Source organism: Lemur catta, chromosome 23, assembly GCF_020740605.2.
Source record: "Lemur catta isolate mLemCat1 chromosome 23, mLemCat1.pri, whole genome shotgun sequence".
Classification (NCBI taxonomy): Eukaryota; Metazoa; Chordata; class Mammalia; order Primates; family Lemuridae; genus Lemur; species Lemur catta.
This window is the reverse complement of record NC_059150.1, coordinates 24,629,598-24,645,473: the sequence shown is the minus strand read 5'-3', so window position 1 is coordinate 24,645,473 and position 15,876 is coordinate 24,629,598. Positions and strand designations below refer to the sequence as shown.

Sequence of the window (15,876 nt, the reverse complement as noted above, 5' to 3'; positions counted from 1 at the left end):
TTTCATGATCTACATAATACATACCTAATGTTATGGATATTTATCTCAGCTCTGCTTTAGCTATTAATATACCCCTTAGATTTGGAGATATAAGGTTTTCTTTGAAGTTTTAATTTTGCCTTCATTTATTCTATCATTAAAATATCATGCAAGAGATATTTTTTCATATGGGAATGTCTTTATTTTCTATTAATTTACTTTAATTGTATTACAGTCAGTGACTCTTACTATTTTTTTTTTCAAATTTATGAAATTTACTAAGGATTTCTTTGTAACAGAATATGGTCACCTTTGTAAATATTCTTTGTACCCTTGAAAATAAATTTTGGTCCCTCTATTTTTAATATAAGATTTAACATTTACTTATAAGATCTACCCTATTAACAGGGTTGTAGAGATTTCTATCATTACTTTTTTACTCCCGCCATATCTATTTAGATCTAAGAAATATGTGTTGAAGTCTTCTAATATTAGCAGTTTATGTCTATTGCTTCTGTAATTTATACTTTATGAAAAATGTTACTGTTAAAGTAACTTCACAAGTTTTAGTTACTAGTACTATACAGTATTTTTCTTTGTCTCTCATGTAATCACTTTGGGCCTCAATTCTACAATATCTGCTATTAAGATCATTACTTTGCTTCCTTTTTGTTTGCATTTATCATTATCTCTCTTTCATTTTATTGGTAATCTTACTTAATAAGACATGTCTCTTGCATAAGTCATAGAGCATTATGAGTTCTTCGACCCCCACAGCACTGTTATTATAGAGTGTCCATATAGGGTGTGTGTTTGTTTTGGTACTCTCACACAACTAGGAATACGGGTGACTTTTTCTCAGATTCCTTGGTCATTCTGAGATGCATTCCCTCAAATCTCCATACTCTTTGATCTTCTATGAGTAAACAATTGTTGGGCATTTTGTATTTTCTTATTTTTATAGTATTTTACATATGCATTCTCTTTCACTTTCAGATGCTCCCATCCCAAAGCTATTGATTATGTACACCAGCCAATTCTGTCGATGATCTGACTCACCCATTCATATTCTTGAGGAATATTTTTTCTTTCTTTAGCTATTCTACTTAGCCTGCCTGATTTCTAGTATGCATGTTGTGGTCCAAACACCAACTGGGAATGTTATTTTTAGAAATAATTCTTGACAACTTACTTTGATAGAAGTTAACCTGATCTCTTGGAAAGACATATGAACTCTTGCTTAGGATGGGATGGTCACCTGGGCTGTGCCATTTTTAAATTGATACTATCTTTAAGATGGAGACGAAATGCAAACTAGATTATCTTATTTGCCCTTTTATGATATTGGCTTGTCAGTTTGTAAGTGGGCACGGTGCCACTCAAACAGTGGGGATCCTGAGACAATGAAAACAAGGATCAAGTGTGGCAATTATGTGCTAGATGAATATCCAATAATGTGGAAGTCTGAAGATCATAAGTTTTTAATGTTTAACATAATGACGGATATTTTTTCTCAACATTTGAACATTGAAAATTGCAGCTCAATTATAATGTACTATAAATTTCACCACTGAGAATCCATTGCCGGTAATTAAGTCTTTCATGGAGTTTATTAATTTCCATAGAGCTTATTAACCCATGGCATTTTAATATATAGGGAACTTCTGAATTTATTGTATATACATATAACTATATATGCATATGTATGCTTTCTCTGCATTTTAAGGTATAATTGAAAACTGCTAATGATTTGTCATATGTCCATTTTGATATTCTGTTCTGTGGTAAAATTTTTGAATAAATAAAATTTCACATTATCCAACCCACCTTAGCACATCTTACATATCTCAATTCCCTTTTGGGCTATATGAGTGTTAGTCAGGTAAGCTAAACTGTATGAGAAAGTCAATGAAATCTAGAGCAATTGTTTGGCAAAAGCCAGATATTTGGCATTTACTAAATATTCAAAACCTTTAATATCCCAGGCACTTTTCTCAGTACTTGAGAAATATTTGTGAACAAAAAAAATTGTAAAATCCCTTGCTTTCCCACCTGCAGATAAGTGAAACGTTATTTTTAAGTGGAAAATGGAATAATTTGAAATGTTATTAATGCAGGAGAGGAGTCACTCACAATTTTTGTGGACAAGCGGAAGCTGAGCAAACGATCTGAAGGAAGTGATTCCAGCACCAATAGCTCCTCGGTTACACTAGAAACCCTACATCAACTAGCTGCTTCCTATTTCATTGACAGGGACAGCACCCTTCGGAGACTTCACCACATTCAAATTGCATCCACTGCCATAAAGGTAAGAATGACTTACCTTATAACACTTTGTTATAAAAATATATTTAGCATTTCCTTTTGTTTTGAGTTATACAATATATTTAAGATGAAATTGTATGTATTTTGATATAATTTTTGACATGATAACTGGACATGATAAATGTAAGATTTTTCATGGCCAAGTGTAATTAAAATATACTTCAATTTATAAATTTATGCTGGGGTACATAGAATCCCTCCCAAAGTATATATGGATACAAGTTTGTTTTAGTAACATTAATTTCTTTTGTAATACTTCTTATTTTATTTAACTCATTTAAAAATATTATCTCAAGAACATGCTTTAGTAGGCTGAAATTGGTCCATTGCACAAAATATTAAGAAGTTCTGATTTAAGGAATATTTGCCCACGATGTTTTAAACATATGGTTAAGTGGTACAAAGTCTTTGTTAAAGTTTCTAGAAGTCAAAATATACCATAATCTAAAATTAGTATAGTAACATCATGTGTTCACTAAAATCATTTGACTTTGACTGTGTTAAAGTTGACTTTACCCAAACTGAGAAAAGGAGGAAAATAATGCATCTCTAATTTTCAAAATTAAAAAAAAAAAGGAAAATGAAAAAGAGACAGTGGGAGACAAAGGAAGACAGCGAGAAAGAGAGAGAGAGAGAGAGAGAAAGAGAGACAGAGAGACAGAAAAGCTGTGGTCTCCAAAACAATAGATTTTAGACATATTCTCTGGCAGTTTAGGCCAACATCACTTTGTTTGGCCAATGGCCACTGTAAAACTTACAGAGCAAAGAGTCAGCACAGTAGGATTCTAGACTAAGTTAGCAAAAACAAAGTAAAACATAAAAAGCATTTCTGAATATTTCAAAGCTAACATTCCATAGTTAATAAAAAAAGCAGCCATTAATATAACATTTTATTGCTTTATGATAAAAAATTGATATGTGTGTATTTTTGTCTCAGTTAGTTGAAAAGTTACTACTCCAATGCTTTGGGAATGCTCAGAGAAATTACTCTAAGGCATGTATTTTGTCCAAGATGTACTGGAGAAAATAAAAAGGGGAAATGGAACTCTCTTTAGCTTAAGGGTTACACAAACAATACTGCAAGTTGCCGATGTACGTGTCTTCACTATTGCTTGTAGACGGGGTTAAGCAAAAGACTTCTGTAGATGTAAATTACACAATATAGTTAGTCTACTTCTGACTGTAGAATTTATATTATATTGAGTAACAAGTATATAAATAGTATTTATGCTGTGTGGATAAAAATGTCACTAGCATGAATGCCAATGTTTTAGTTAATTAATACAATTTATAAGGTAGGATATTGTTAGAGACACTTAGCTTGAGGTTGCTGAGGAGAACTAAACTTTTTTTAGAAATTGATTTCAATGACATAAACAGTAACTTAAATCAAACTGTATTTTCTAATAGAAGAAATCACTGTTGTGTGTTTTTATATGACTATTGATTTTTTTGTTCAGTACCAAGTGAAATTGTAAAATACAGTTTTGTACTCATACTAAGTAAGAGATATTTATACACAGTTTATGCGAAAACTTAATGGGTATTTGCACATACTTCTATTCTCCCTGCAGAGAAGTATGTATTACAAAAAGCATGTTTTAGTGGGGCATACTATTGAATGAATACAGGCATTGTTCTTAGACTCTGGTGACACAACTGGGAATGATGAGGATTTATGAAGCTTGTCACCCAACTGTGTGGTAGAATTGAGCCCCAAAGGAAAGGTAATTCTTTTTTTAAAATATCTCTTTTAAATTATTATGTATTTATTTTTTTAATTTCAGAATATTACAGGGAGTACAAACATTTTAGTTACATAAATTGAGGTAGTGTATGATCTAAACAGCTCTGGGAAGAGGAAGGAATAAAATGGAATTTAGGAGTTGGTAGGTTTACCTTGACAGGGCTACAAGAAATACCCGTTCTCCATTAACCAGGGAAAGGAGTTCTGAGCACATAATAGACTTAGTTAAAGGCTGCGAGCAGTGGCTGGGAGTGGCAGGAAAAATGGGCCTGACATCAGGTAGAGGAAACAGAGAACAGTATGGGAATTACACAGGGATGGGCTGTGAGCAGAAGGACCCATATCTTGTGCTGTCACTAAGGAATGAAAGGCAACGAGGTGTGTGCCCGCTGGAAACAACACGACTAAGGACATGAGCACAGAACTTCACAGGCAGTGCCAGGGTGAGGGGCTGAGGTCGTGGGGAGCAGGCAAGAAAGGGGAGCAATTAAACCTTTCTGAATTTAATTTAGGCATGAAGAGAATTCCCTTATGAGGCCGTTGTAATTTTTAGTGACTGATACTTTTCCAGGCTAGGGTTAGTGGCCATCTGGGTTATTGTGAATGGTCCACGCAAATGCTTTGTTCCCGTGTGCTGTGTTCAGGTAAGAATGGAGCCAGTATTCAGGTTTCCATGTGCACGTCAAGAGGTCTCAGACTCCAAATTACATGCCCACTTGTGTGACCGTGCAATTTTCTGCGGAGAGTATTCTTTATTTTCATTAGTTATCAAATGTGAAGAAAGGTGCCTCCCCTCAATTGTAAATCTGATTAAGATTAAGAAGTAAATTAACAGAATATGAGGAACTGAGTAGATGGCGAGGGTGGGGGGGGTAGGTTGATCCAGTACCACTCAACTACTGAAATCCTTTCTAGGAGAATAAATAATTCAATGCAAAATGCTCTTGAAGCCAAGAGCAAATTCCTTGCTAAATCCCTAAAGGTTCTTTGATTTGACATTACTCGGATTTTTGGTGCCACATAGTAGGTATTGAATTTATTGAACACATGTTGAATAAAGCTGATCTTTAATTCACAGAATGTAGGAGACAGTATTGCTTAAAAATAAAATCAAATAAGATTATTATCATAAAACAACAAAAATATAATTAAATCATGCCAGCTTTTATCATGCTAATTCTTGCAAAACACAAAAGAGTAGAGCAATTAGTGTTAACTGTGAGCCAGTTTCTAGAAAATGGAATAGAGCGGTTTGTTGTTTTTATCTCCTATAATTATGAATATAAATGTGGACTGGAGTTCATTAAAATATCTGTAAATAAAAAACAGCAACTCAAAAGACCGTGTATCTTAATTAATTGCCATATTCTTGCAATTAATAGCATTTACACCAAATATTGTTTCTCAATATTATTTGAATTTCAATAACATGTCAAGTATAAAATCTAGAGTTAGTCATTATTTTCAGAAGATTCAATTCAATTGACTCAGATTACCTAGAAAAAAAAAATCACACTAATGTATTTAAGTTTATTTTGAAATAGTCTAATAAGCCTTAATATTATATAATTGACAGTGTTGAGAAAATCAAAATATATTACATATTTTGGGGGGAATATTTAATCAATCACCTAATGTATTATGGCATATGCATTTTCAAAGAGGATTTTTTTTAGTACATTAAGTTTTAAAAATCATTCTGTGAGGAAAACTAAATTCAACTATAGAACCTCATTAAAAATCTTAAAATCCTAATTATTATTCTTCAAAAATAGTTATTGATGTGTTTCCTATATTTCTCATATCCATCTAATATAGTAAAAATATCAGATAGCTTTTAATGTTATAAGATTTTGATCAACAAATCTAGGAATAAAACAGAAACAATATATTAAAATGAACCCAAAGGTCAATATTCCAGTTCAACGGATTTTTAAGTGATACATAGTTTACTCATGAGTACTGTAGTAGATTTTGAGAGAGCCTCTCCAACTGTAAATTTACATTTCTGAAATTATAAAATATATCAAATTAAAATATTAAAAGCTATTTATAAAATTAGGCCTGATAATAATTTTCCAAGAAACATTTTGATAAGTAAATTATTTGTTCTTTGAGAACAAAATCAGTAAAATGTAATTTTTTTTTATTTTTTTATTTCCTTATATTCAAAAAAAACTTACTTTGGGAAAACCAAAGATAAAAAAATTGCATGTAAACCATTCAAAATAATTATAGGCTTTAAATTTTATATTTTTTACATTTTCAGGAACCAATATTGTCAAAATGTCCATACTGCCCAAAGTGATTTACAAATTCAAATCAATTCTCATCAAAATACCAAAGTCTTTTTTTACAGAAGTAGGTAAAACAATCATAAATTTCAGATGGAGTAAAAGGAGACTCCCAAGTATCCAAAGCAACCCTAAGCAAAAAGAACAAATCTGGAGGCATTACATTACCTAACATCAAATTATACTACAGGGTTATAGTTGCCAAAACAATACGCTACAGGTAAAAAAATAAAATAAAATGGAAACATAGATCAATAAAACAGAATAGAGAACCCAGAAATAAAACCATAGACCTGCAACCAACTGATCTTTGACACAGCAGACCAAACCATATACTGGGGAAGGATGCCCTAGTCAATAAATGGTGCTGGGAAGGAAAACTGGAGAGCCACAATGCAGAATGAAACTGGATCCCTGTCTCTCACCAGACACAAAAATTAACTCAAGATGGATTAAAGACTTAAAGTAAGACCTGACACCATAAAAATTCCAGAATAAAACAGGAAAAACTCCTTCTAGAGATTGGCCAAGGCAGATAATTTATGACTAAGACCCTAAAAACAAATACAACAAAAACAAAAATAAATAAATGTACTCACCATCAAATTCATTTCAATGATCAAAACCTAAGAGCACATATAGGAATAACTAATCAGATGTCAGGCAGATGGTGGGGGGAGGGGATGGGTATAGGTATATACATACATAATGAGTGCGATTCGCACTGTCTGGGGGATGGACACGCTTGAAGCTCTGACTGGGGGCAGGGGGCAAGGGCGATATACGTAACCTAAACTTTTGTACCCCCATAATATGCTGAAATAAAAAATAAAATAAAATAAATGGGACATTATTAAACTATAGAGTTTCTACACAAAGAAATAACCAACAGAGAAATAGACAACCTGCAGAATGAGAGAAACTATACATCTGACAAAAAATTAATATTCTGTATCTACAAGGAGCTCAAACAAATCAGCAAGAAAAAAAAATCTAATAACCCCATTAGAAAGTAGGCAGAACACATGAGCAGACATTTTTCAAAACAAAACATACAAAAGGCTAAGAAACATGAAAAATTCTTAATATCACTAATCATAAGGGAAATGTAAAGGCACAATGAGATACTGCCTTACCTCTGTCAGAATGGTCATTACTAACAATTCAAAAAACAATAGATGTTGGCACAGATGTTGTGAAAGGGAACACTTACACACTGCTGGTGGGAATGTATTAATAAATTGGTGCTTCCTCTAGAGAAAACAGCATGGAGATTCCTCAAAGATCTAAAACTCAACCTACCATTCCATCCAGCAATAACACTATTGGGTATCTACCCAAATGGAAAGAAGTCATTATATCAAAATGACATATGCCCTCATTGTTTACTGCAGCACAATTCGCAATGATAAAGATATGGAATCAACCTAAGTGTGCATCAGCTGATGAGTGATAAAGAAAATGTGCATGCTTGCGCGCATGCGTGTGTGTGTGTGTGTGTGTGTGTGTGTGTGTGTGTGTGTGTGTGTCTGTATACTCAGCCACAAAATGGAATACTATTACTCAGCCATAAAAAATAATGAAATATTATATCTCTCAGCAATTTGGATGGAACTGGAAACCAAAATCCTAAGTGTAGTATCTCAAGAATGGAAAAACAAACATCACATGTACTCACTTATAAATGGGAGCTAAATGATGGGTATTCATAATCATATAGAGTGGTATAACGGACTTTGGAGACTCAAAAGGTGGGAGGGTGGGAGAGGACTGAGGGATCAAAAATTACCTATCACATACAATGTATGCTCTTCAGGTGATGGATTCACTAAAAGCCCTTTCTTCACCACTGTACAATTAATCTCTGTATCAAAAAAACTATTTGTATTCTCTAACTCTTTGAAATGAAATAAGATAAAAAAAAATCAAACAAAAATTATGCATGCTTAAAAACATTTCTTGCAAGGAAAACTTTTTTGCCCAGAGGACTTCACTGTTCAATTGTAACAATTTAAGGAAGAACCAATACCAATCATCACAAACTCTTTCAGAACATTTAAGAGGGATGAATCATGCTCAAATTATCAATTGAATATAGCATTACTCTGACACAAAAACTAGACAAAAATATTACAATGAAATAAAACTACCCATATCTCTCATTTATACAGATGCAAATTAAGTAAAATTTAAGCAATGTGAACCCAACACTATATCAAAAGTATCTTACATCATGACTACTTGGGATTCATCCTAGAAATGCAGGTTGAATAATGTACAAAATTAGTCAATGTAAATTATCTTATTAATAAGTTAAATATAGATTTAGATGGATAATAGGTAGGTAGATAGACAAATAGAATCTTTTTAAAAGATGCAGAAAAGCTTCAGGCAAAATATAAAACATGTTACTGAAAAAAAAAACTCTCAGAAATCTAGGAATAGAAAGGAATTTTCTCAAACTGATAACAGGCATGTGTGAAAAAGCTATAGCTACCTTCATACTCAGTGGTGAAAGACTAACTACTTTTATTCCAATTTCAGGAACAAGGCAAGGGTTTCCACTATTACCACTCTTATTAAACATTGCACTTGAGGTTCTAGCCAGTGCAGTTAGGCAATTAAAATAAATAAATCATTCAGATTTAAAAGGAAGATGTAAACTCTCTCTATTCACAAATGATATGAGTGTCTATGTAGAAATCCAATGCAATCTTAAAAAGGTACAAGGAAGAAAAAGGGAGTTTATCAAAGTTGCGGGGTAGAATATTAATATACAATAGCTAAGAATATTTTTATTTACTAGCAACAGATAATCTGAAATTGAAATTGATTCCATTTCATATAACATCAAAAATATTAAGTAATCAGTGATACATCTGATAAAAAGATCTTACTGAAAACCATAAAAATACACTTAAATTTATTTCATTATTTTGATATTTTGATTATTCTATTTTAAATATGGAAATGAATTTAGGCATATATAATCATCCATATATGTATACTGTATATATCTTTCCATCTATAGGCTGTACCTATCTCCCACACCTTTCTGTCATATTGTTGTCTTCTTACCTTCATTTCTTGCATATTTTATGAAGAGCAGATAGACATAATTATTGTTAATTTTTCCTTGAATGTAATACTTCACTTACTCTGGCTGATTTTTTTTTTTTACTTCATTCTTTTTTTTTTATTTAAAAATATTAGGGGGTACAAATAGATTATTTTGGTTACATGAATCACTTTTATAATGCTTGAGTCATGGTTATGAGAGTGCCTGTCACCCAGATACTGTTACTGTACATGTTAGGTAAGTTTTAGCCCATCACCTTTTCCTCCCTCCCTCCTGGTTGATTTCTGTTGAGTTTTACTTCCATCTATGCACATGTATGCTCCTTGGTTAGTTCCAGTTTAGTAATGAGTACACGTGGTGTTTGTTTTTCCATTCTTTTGATACTTCACTTAGCATAATGGTCTAGAGTTACATCCAAATTGTTGCAAAAGGAATTAAGTCATCCTTATTTGTAGCTGAGTAGTATTCCATGGTGTACATATACCACATTTTGTTAATCCACTCATGAATGATGGGCATTTGGGTTGATTCCACATCTTTGCATTGTGAATTGTGCTGCAATAAATATTCGAGTGCAAGTGTCTTTTTAATAAAATTACTTATTTTACTTTGGGTAAATACTGAGTAGTGATATTACTGGATAAAATGGTAGGTTGACTTTTAGTTCTTTGAAGTATCTCCATACTGTTTTCCATAGTGGTTGTACTAATTTTCAATCCCACCAACAGTGTATAAGCATTCCTTTCTCTGTGTATCCACACCAGCATCTATTGTTTTTGGACTTTTTAATGAAGACCATTCAGACTGAGTTCACGTGATATCTCATTGTGGTTTTAATTTGCATTACCCTGATGCATAGTGACTTTGAGCATTTCTTCATACTTTTATTGGCCATTAGTCTATCTTACTTTGAAAAGCTTCTGTTTATGTCTTTTGCCCACTTTTTAATGGGGTTATTTGATTTTTTTCTTGCTGATTTGCTTGAGTTCTTCATAGATTCTGGTTACTAGTTCTTTATTGGATGTATAGTTTGTGAATTTATTCTCTCTTTCTGTAGGTTATCTATTTGTTCTGTTAATTATTTCCTTGGCTGTGAAGAAGCATTTTAATTTAATCAGGTCCCATTTATTTATTTTTGTTGTTGCTGTGATTGCCATTAGGGTCTTTTTCATAAATTCTTTGTATAGGCTCTTTTCTAGAAGACTTTTTCCAATATTTTCTTCTATAATTCTTATGGTTTCATGTCTTACATTTAAGTCTTTTATCCATCTTGAATTAATTTTGCAAGTTGTAAGAGATATGTATCCTGTTTCATTCTTCCACATGTTCCTATCCAGTTTTCCAAAAACAATTTATTGAATAGGGATTCTTTTCCCCACAGTATAATTTTGTATGCTTTGTCAGAGATCAGTTGGCTATATGTGGATAGTTTTATACCTGTGTTTTCTGTTTTTTTTCCATTGGTCTATGTCTCTATTTTTGTTCCAGTACTATGATGATTTAGTTACTGCTGCATTGTAGTATAGTTTGAAGTCTGTTGGTGGGATGTCTCCCAATTTATTCCTTTTGCTTAGGATTGCTTTGGCTATTCCAGCTCTTTTCTGGTTCCACGCAATGTGTAGACTTACTTTTTCTAGACCTGGGAAATATGACATTATTATTTTGATGGAAATTGCATTGAATCTGTAAATCACTTTCAGTAGTATGGGCATTTTAACAATGTTGATTCTACCAATCCACGCACATGATATGTTTGTCCACTTGTTTGTATTGTCTTAGATTTCTTTCCTTGGTGTTTTGTAGTTCCCTTTGTAGAGATGTTTCACCTCCTTGATCATTACACTTTTATTTTCTTTGTAGCAATTGTAAAAGGTATTGACTCTTTGATTTGACTCTCAGCTTGATTGTTACTGGTTTGTAGTAATGGTACTGATTTGTGTACTTTGATTTTGTAACCAGAGACATTGCTGAATTGATTTATCAATACCAGGATTCTCTTGGTGGAATTTTTGAGATTTTCTAGGTATAAGATAATATTCTCTGCAAAAAGTGATAGTTTGACCTCCTCTTTGCCAATTTGGATATCCTTAATTTCTTTCTCTTGCCTGATTGCTCTAGCTAGGACTTCCAGCATTATGTTGAATAGAAATGGTGACATTGTGCATCTTTGTCTTATTCCAGTTCTCAGTGAGAATCCTTTCACCTTTTCCCCATTCAGTAGTATGCTGGCTGTGGGTTTGTCATATATGGCTTTTAAAATTTTCAGATATGTTCCTTCTATTCCTAGTTTTTTGGGAGTGTTTATCATGAAAAGGTTCTGAATTTTGTGGAATACTTTTTATGCAACTATTGAGATAATCATATGATCTTTGTTTTTGCTTGTGTTTATATGGTGAATCACATTTATTGATTTCTGTAGGTTGAGCCATTGTTGAATCCCTGGGATAAAACCTATTGGTCATGATGGATTATTTTGTTGATAATCTGTTAAATTCAGTTTGCTAGTATTTTATTGAGGATTTTTGAATCTATATCCATAAGGGATATTGGTCTGTATTTTCCTTTTTTTGTTGTGTACTTTCCTGGTTTTGGTATCAAGGTGATACTGGCTTTGTAGAATGTGTTGGGTAGCATTCCCTCTTTCTCTATGCTATGGAATAATTTCTACAGAATGAGAAATCTTCTTTGTAGGTCTGATAAAATTCAGCTGTTAATCCCTCTGGCCTGTAGCTTTTTCTTGTTGTTGGAAGGTTTTTTATTGCTTCAATCTTATTGCTTGTCATGAGTCTGTTCAGAAGTTCTGTTTCTAACTGATTGAGTCTTAGGAGGTTGTATGTTTCCAGAAAGTCATCCATTTCCTCTATGTTTTTGAGTTTATGTGCATAAAGATTTTCTTAGTATTCACAGATCATATTTTGTGCTTCAGTGGTATCAGTTATAATACCTCCTTTGTTGTTTCTAATTGAGCTTATCTGAGCCCTTTCTTTTCTATTCCTGGTTAATTTAGCAAGTGGTCAACAAATTTTGTCTTTTCAAAGAACCAACTTTTTGTTTTATTGATCTCCTGTATAATTTTCTTATTTTTGAATTCATTTAGTTCTGCTCTGACCTTAGTTTCTTTTCTTCTGCTGACTTTGGACTTGGTTTGCTCTTCCTTTTCTAGTTCCTTGAAATGTGGTGTTGTATTGTTAATTTGCGATATATCTGTGTTTTCATTGTAGGAATTTAAGGCTATGAATTTTCCTTTTATGAATACTTGTGCTATGTCCCATAGATTTTGATTGCCTATGTCCTTTTTATCATTCAGTTCAAGGAATCTTTTAATTTCCATCCTAATTTCATCTTTGATACAATAATCATTCATCAGCAGGTCTTTTAAGTTCCATGACTTTGTATAGAATTGGGTATTTCTCTTGGAATTAACTTCTAGTCTTATTGCATTACAGTCTGAAAAGACCCATGGTATGACTTCAGTTTTTAAAATTTTGTTGACCCATGTTTTATGGCTTAAAATATGATCAATCTTGGAACTGCTGATGAGTAGAATGTATATTCAGTAGTTTTGGGGTCAAATGTTCTATAAATATATTTTAGGCCCAATTGTCCTATAGTTCTATTTAATCCCAGTGTTTCTTTCTTTATTTTTTGCTTGGATGATCTGTCCTGTTTCATCAGTGGTGTGTTGAAATCCCTGGCAATTACAATGTTGTTTATCTCTCTGCTTAGATTTAGTAGAGTTCCTGTGCCAGCTGCATAAATATTTAGGATTTTTATGTCTTCTTGTTGAATTGTTCTCTTTACAATTATAAAATGACCATCTTTGTATTTCTTTACTATTATTGATTTAAAGTCAATTTCATCTGATATACGAATGGCTGTACCTGCTGTCTTTAGGTTTACATTTGCATGGAATATTTTTTTCCATCCTTTGACCTTGAGTCTGTCTGTAGGAGTCCTTGTGGTTTAGATGTGTTTCCCAGAGACAGCAGATCCTTGGCTCTTACTTTTTTATCCATTCTGCCACCATTTCTCTTGAGTGGGAAATTGTAACCATTTAAATTGACTGATAGAATTTATATGTGGGATGCTGTTCTGTTAATCCTTACTGTTACTACCACATGGTGTGTTTTACCTCTTGTATTATTACTTTATTTGAGCTCTGAACTTTAGCTTTTGGGTGGTTTTACACTGGAGAATGAATCATTGTGTTGCTCCATATACAATGAAATTTTGAATGCTTCTTGAAGGGCAAGTTTTGTCTTGACAAATTCCCTCAGTGTTTGCTTGTTTAGAAAAGTCTTTATTTCCCTTTTGTTTATGAAACTTAGTTTTTCAGGATACAAAATTGTAGGCTGGCAGTTTTTCTGTTTAAGAAGACTGAAGATGGAGCCAGAATCCCATTTCTCTGTTGAGAAATCTTCAGTTAGCCTGATGAGTTTTCCTTTTTAAGTTACTTCATATTTTTGCCTTACAGATGGTAGGAGTTCCTCCTTCATGTTGACTTTGGCCAGTCTGATGACTGTGCTGAATCTCCCAGGTGTTGGTTGAGCTTCTTGTACCTGGATATCTAAATCGCCAGCAAGATCAGGGAAATTTTTCTCAATTATTCCTTCACATAAGTTTTCCAGCCCTTGTGAATTTTCTTCTTCACCCTCTGGGATGACTATGATTCTTATATTTGGGTGTTTTACATAATCCCTTATTTCTTATAAGCTTTGTTCATTCCTCTTAATTCTCTGGTCATTGTTTTTGAGTGACTCATTTAATTCAAAAGTGTTGTCTTCAAGCTATGAGATTCTTGCTTCTGCCTGGTCTAGTCTATTTTTAAAACTTTCTACTGTGTTTTGTATTTCCTTAAATGAATTTTTCATTTCCAGATTTATCTGTCTTTTTTTCTTAAAAATGTCAATCTCTTTAGTAAATTTTTCATTCATTTCCTGTGTTGTTTTTCTGGTTTCTTTGAGTTGGTTTTCCATTTCCTCTTGGATTTTGTTGAGCTTCTTTATAATCCATATTTGGAATTCTTTATCCATAATTTCAGTTCTTTTTTTTCATTTTGGTTAATATCCATTGCTAGAGGGCTGTTGTTCCCTTTTGAGCAAGACCTTTTGTTCTGATTTTTCAGACTTTCAGAGTTCTTACACAGATTCCTTCCCATCTGGAGCAGTTGTTGTTTCTTAGTTTTTAATTTTCTTCTATTAAATGGGGCTTTTCCACCTACTCACTCATATGGGGGTTTTTGTAACATATGTTGGCTAAGAACGTTTGCCTTGGTTTGTGTGTGCTTTAATGGTCATCTAGGCTCTAGATAGATGCCTTAGTTATAGATATCCTTAGTGTGATGCTTTTCTCAGTTGCTAGTTGCTTGTATGTTGTAGTAGTGGTGTGCTGTGTGTGTGGACAGATTCACTGTCTCTCTTTGATGAGAGAGAATGGAGACCTTTGAAATCCTTTGTCTCTCTCCCCAGCCCTGTGGTCCTCTTAGCATTATGAATCATAATGGCACACCCAGTTTAATCACTGAGACAGCAGGTGGTGCTTGTGGCTGAGAAACAATCTCATCCTGCATGATTGAGTCAGTAAATGTTGAAAACGGCTATTCAGATTTACCCGCTGTCAGTAGGTGGCATTTGCTGGAAGGAACAGGATGCAGTATTGTTTTTGTGACTGGCTCTGGTACCTGCAAAAGAAGCACTTTAATGTCCCCCTGAAACTTCCAGGTGTATCCCTATTCTCTGCCTCAGCAGAGGACAGTGGGGGAGTGAGGTTGGGCAGAGCTGGGTAGGGTGGTCTTGCCTTCAGGCCCCACAAAAGCAGGTAATGTAGCTGTTTTGTCAGGGTTCAAATATCTACTTCCAGCTTCTGGGGCAAGACATCCAGGAGGGGCTGAGGGGGCTCCATCCAGCCAGAAAGTCTGCTTGTGGAGACATAGCTATCTGGGATTTGCAATCTGACTTCCTAGCGCTCACATCTCCCTCTAGCCTGTGAGTTTGTCCTGCTAACATGCATCTCTGCAATTCACCTTCAGGCAGGGAACTCTCAAATTGGGCACCCTGGGTCCACTGCAGGTCCACAGATGAAGAGGCATGGGCCCCTATCTCTGTGGGTGCCTCAGCCAAGAGTACATGCCTACTGGAGAGAGGGAGCCACTTACCTACTTCTCAGCACACATTGCTCTCCTGGCTAGAATGGGAGGGGGAGGGGCCACCACTCCTGGTCGGCCCCAGTGCCTGAATGAACCTCACCTGGTTGCTATGGCACCTGGGTCTGTTCTCTTCCTAACTTGGAATCCACCCTAATTAAACAGGGCAGTTTTCCTGCTTGGGCCAGGCAGGGTGTGCTCTCTCAGCTCACCACATCTCAGAACTCCACAGTATTCTACTGTCAGACCTGTCCACGTGGGCTTCCTCGCCACCTGAGTCCAATTCACAGAACTCCCCTTCGTGTCCCCA

The 15,876-nt window shown here is 34.1% G+C and overlaps 1 protein-coding gene across 2 annotated transcripts in view; it reads left to right on the top strand.

The window, feature by feature from the left end:
* The window catches only part of BRINP3 (BMP/retinoic acid inducible neural specific 3), a 394,969-nt gene that overhangs the window by 212,431 nt on the left and 166,662 nt on the right, over positions 1–15,876 (top strand). For both annotated transcript variants that reach the window (XM_045535963.1, XM_045535964.1), the window contains one exon: positions 2,097–2,287. In XM_045535963.1, the coding sequence (XP_045391919.1) occupies positions 2,097–2,287 (191 nt within the window). The remainder of the gene's footprint in view (positions 1–2,096; positions 2,288–15,876) is intronic.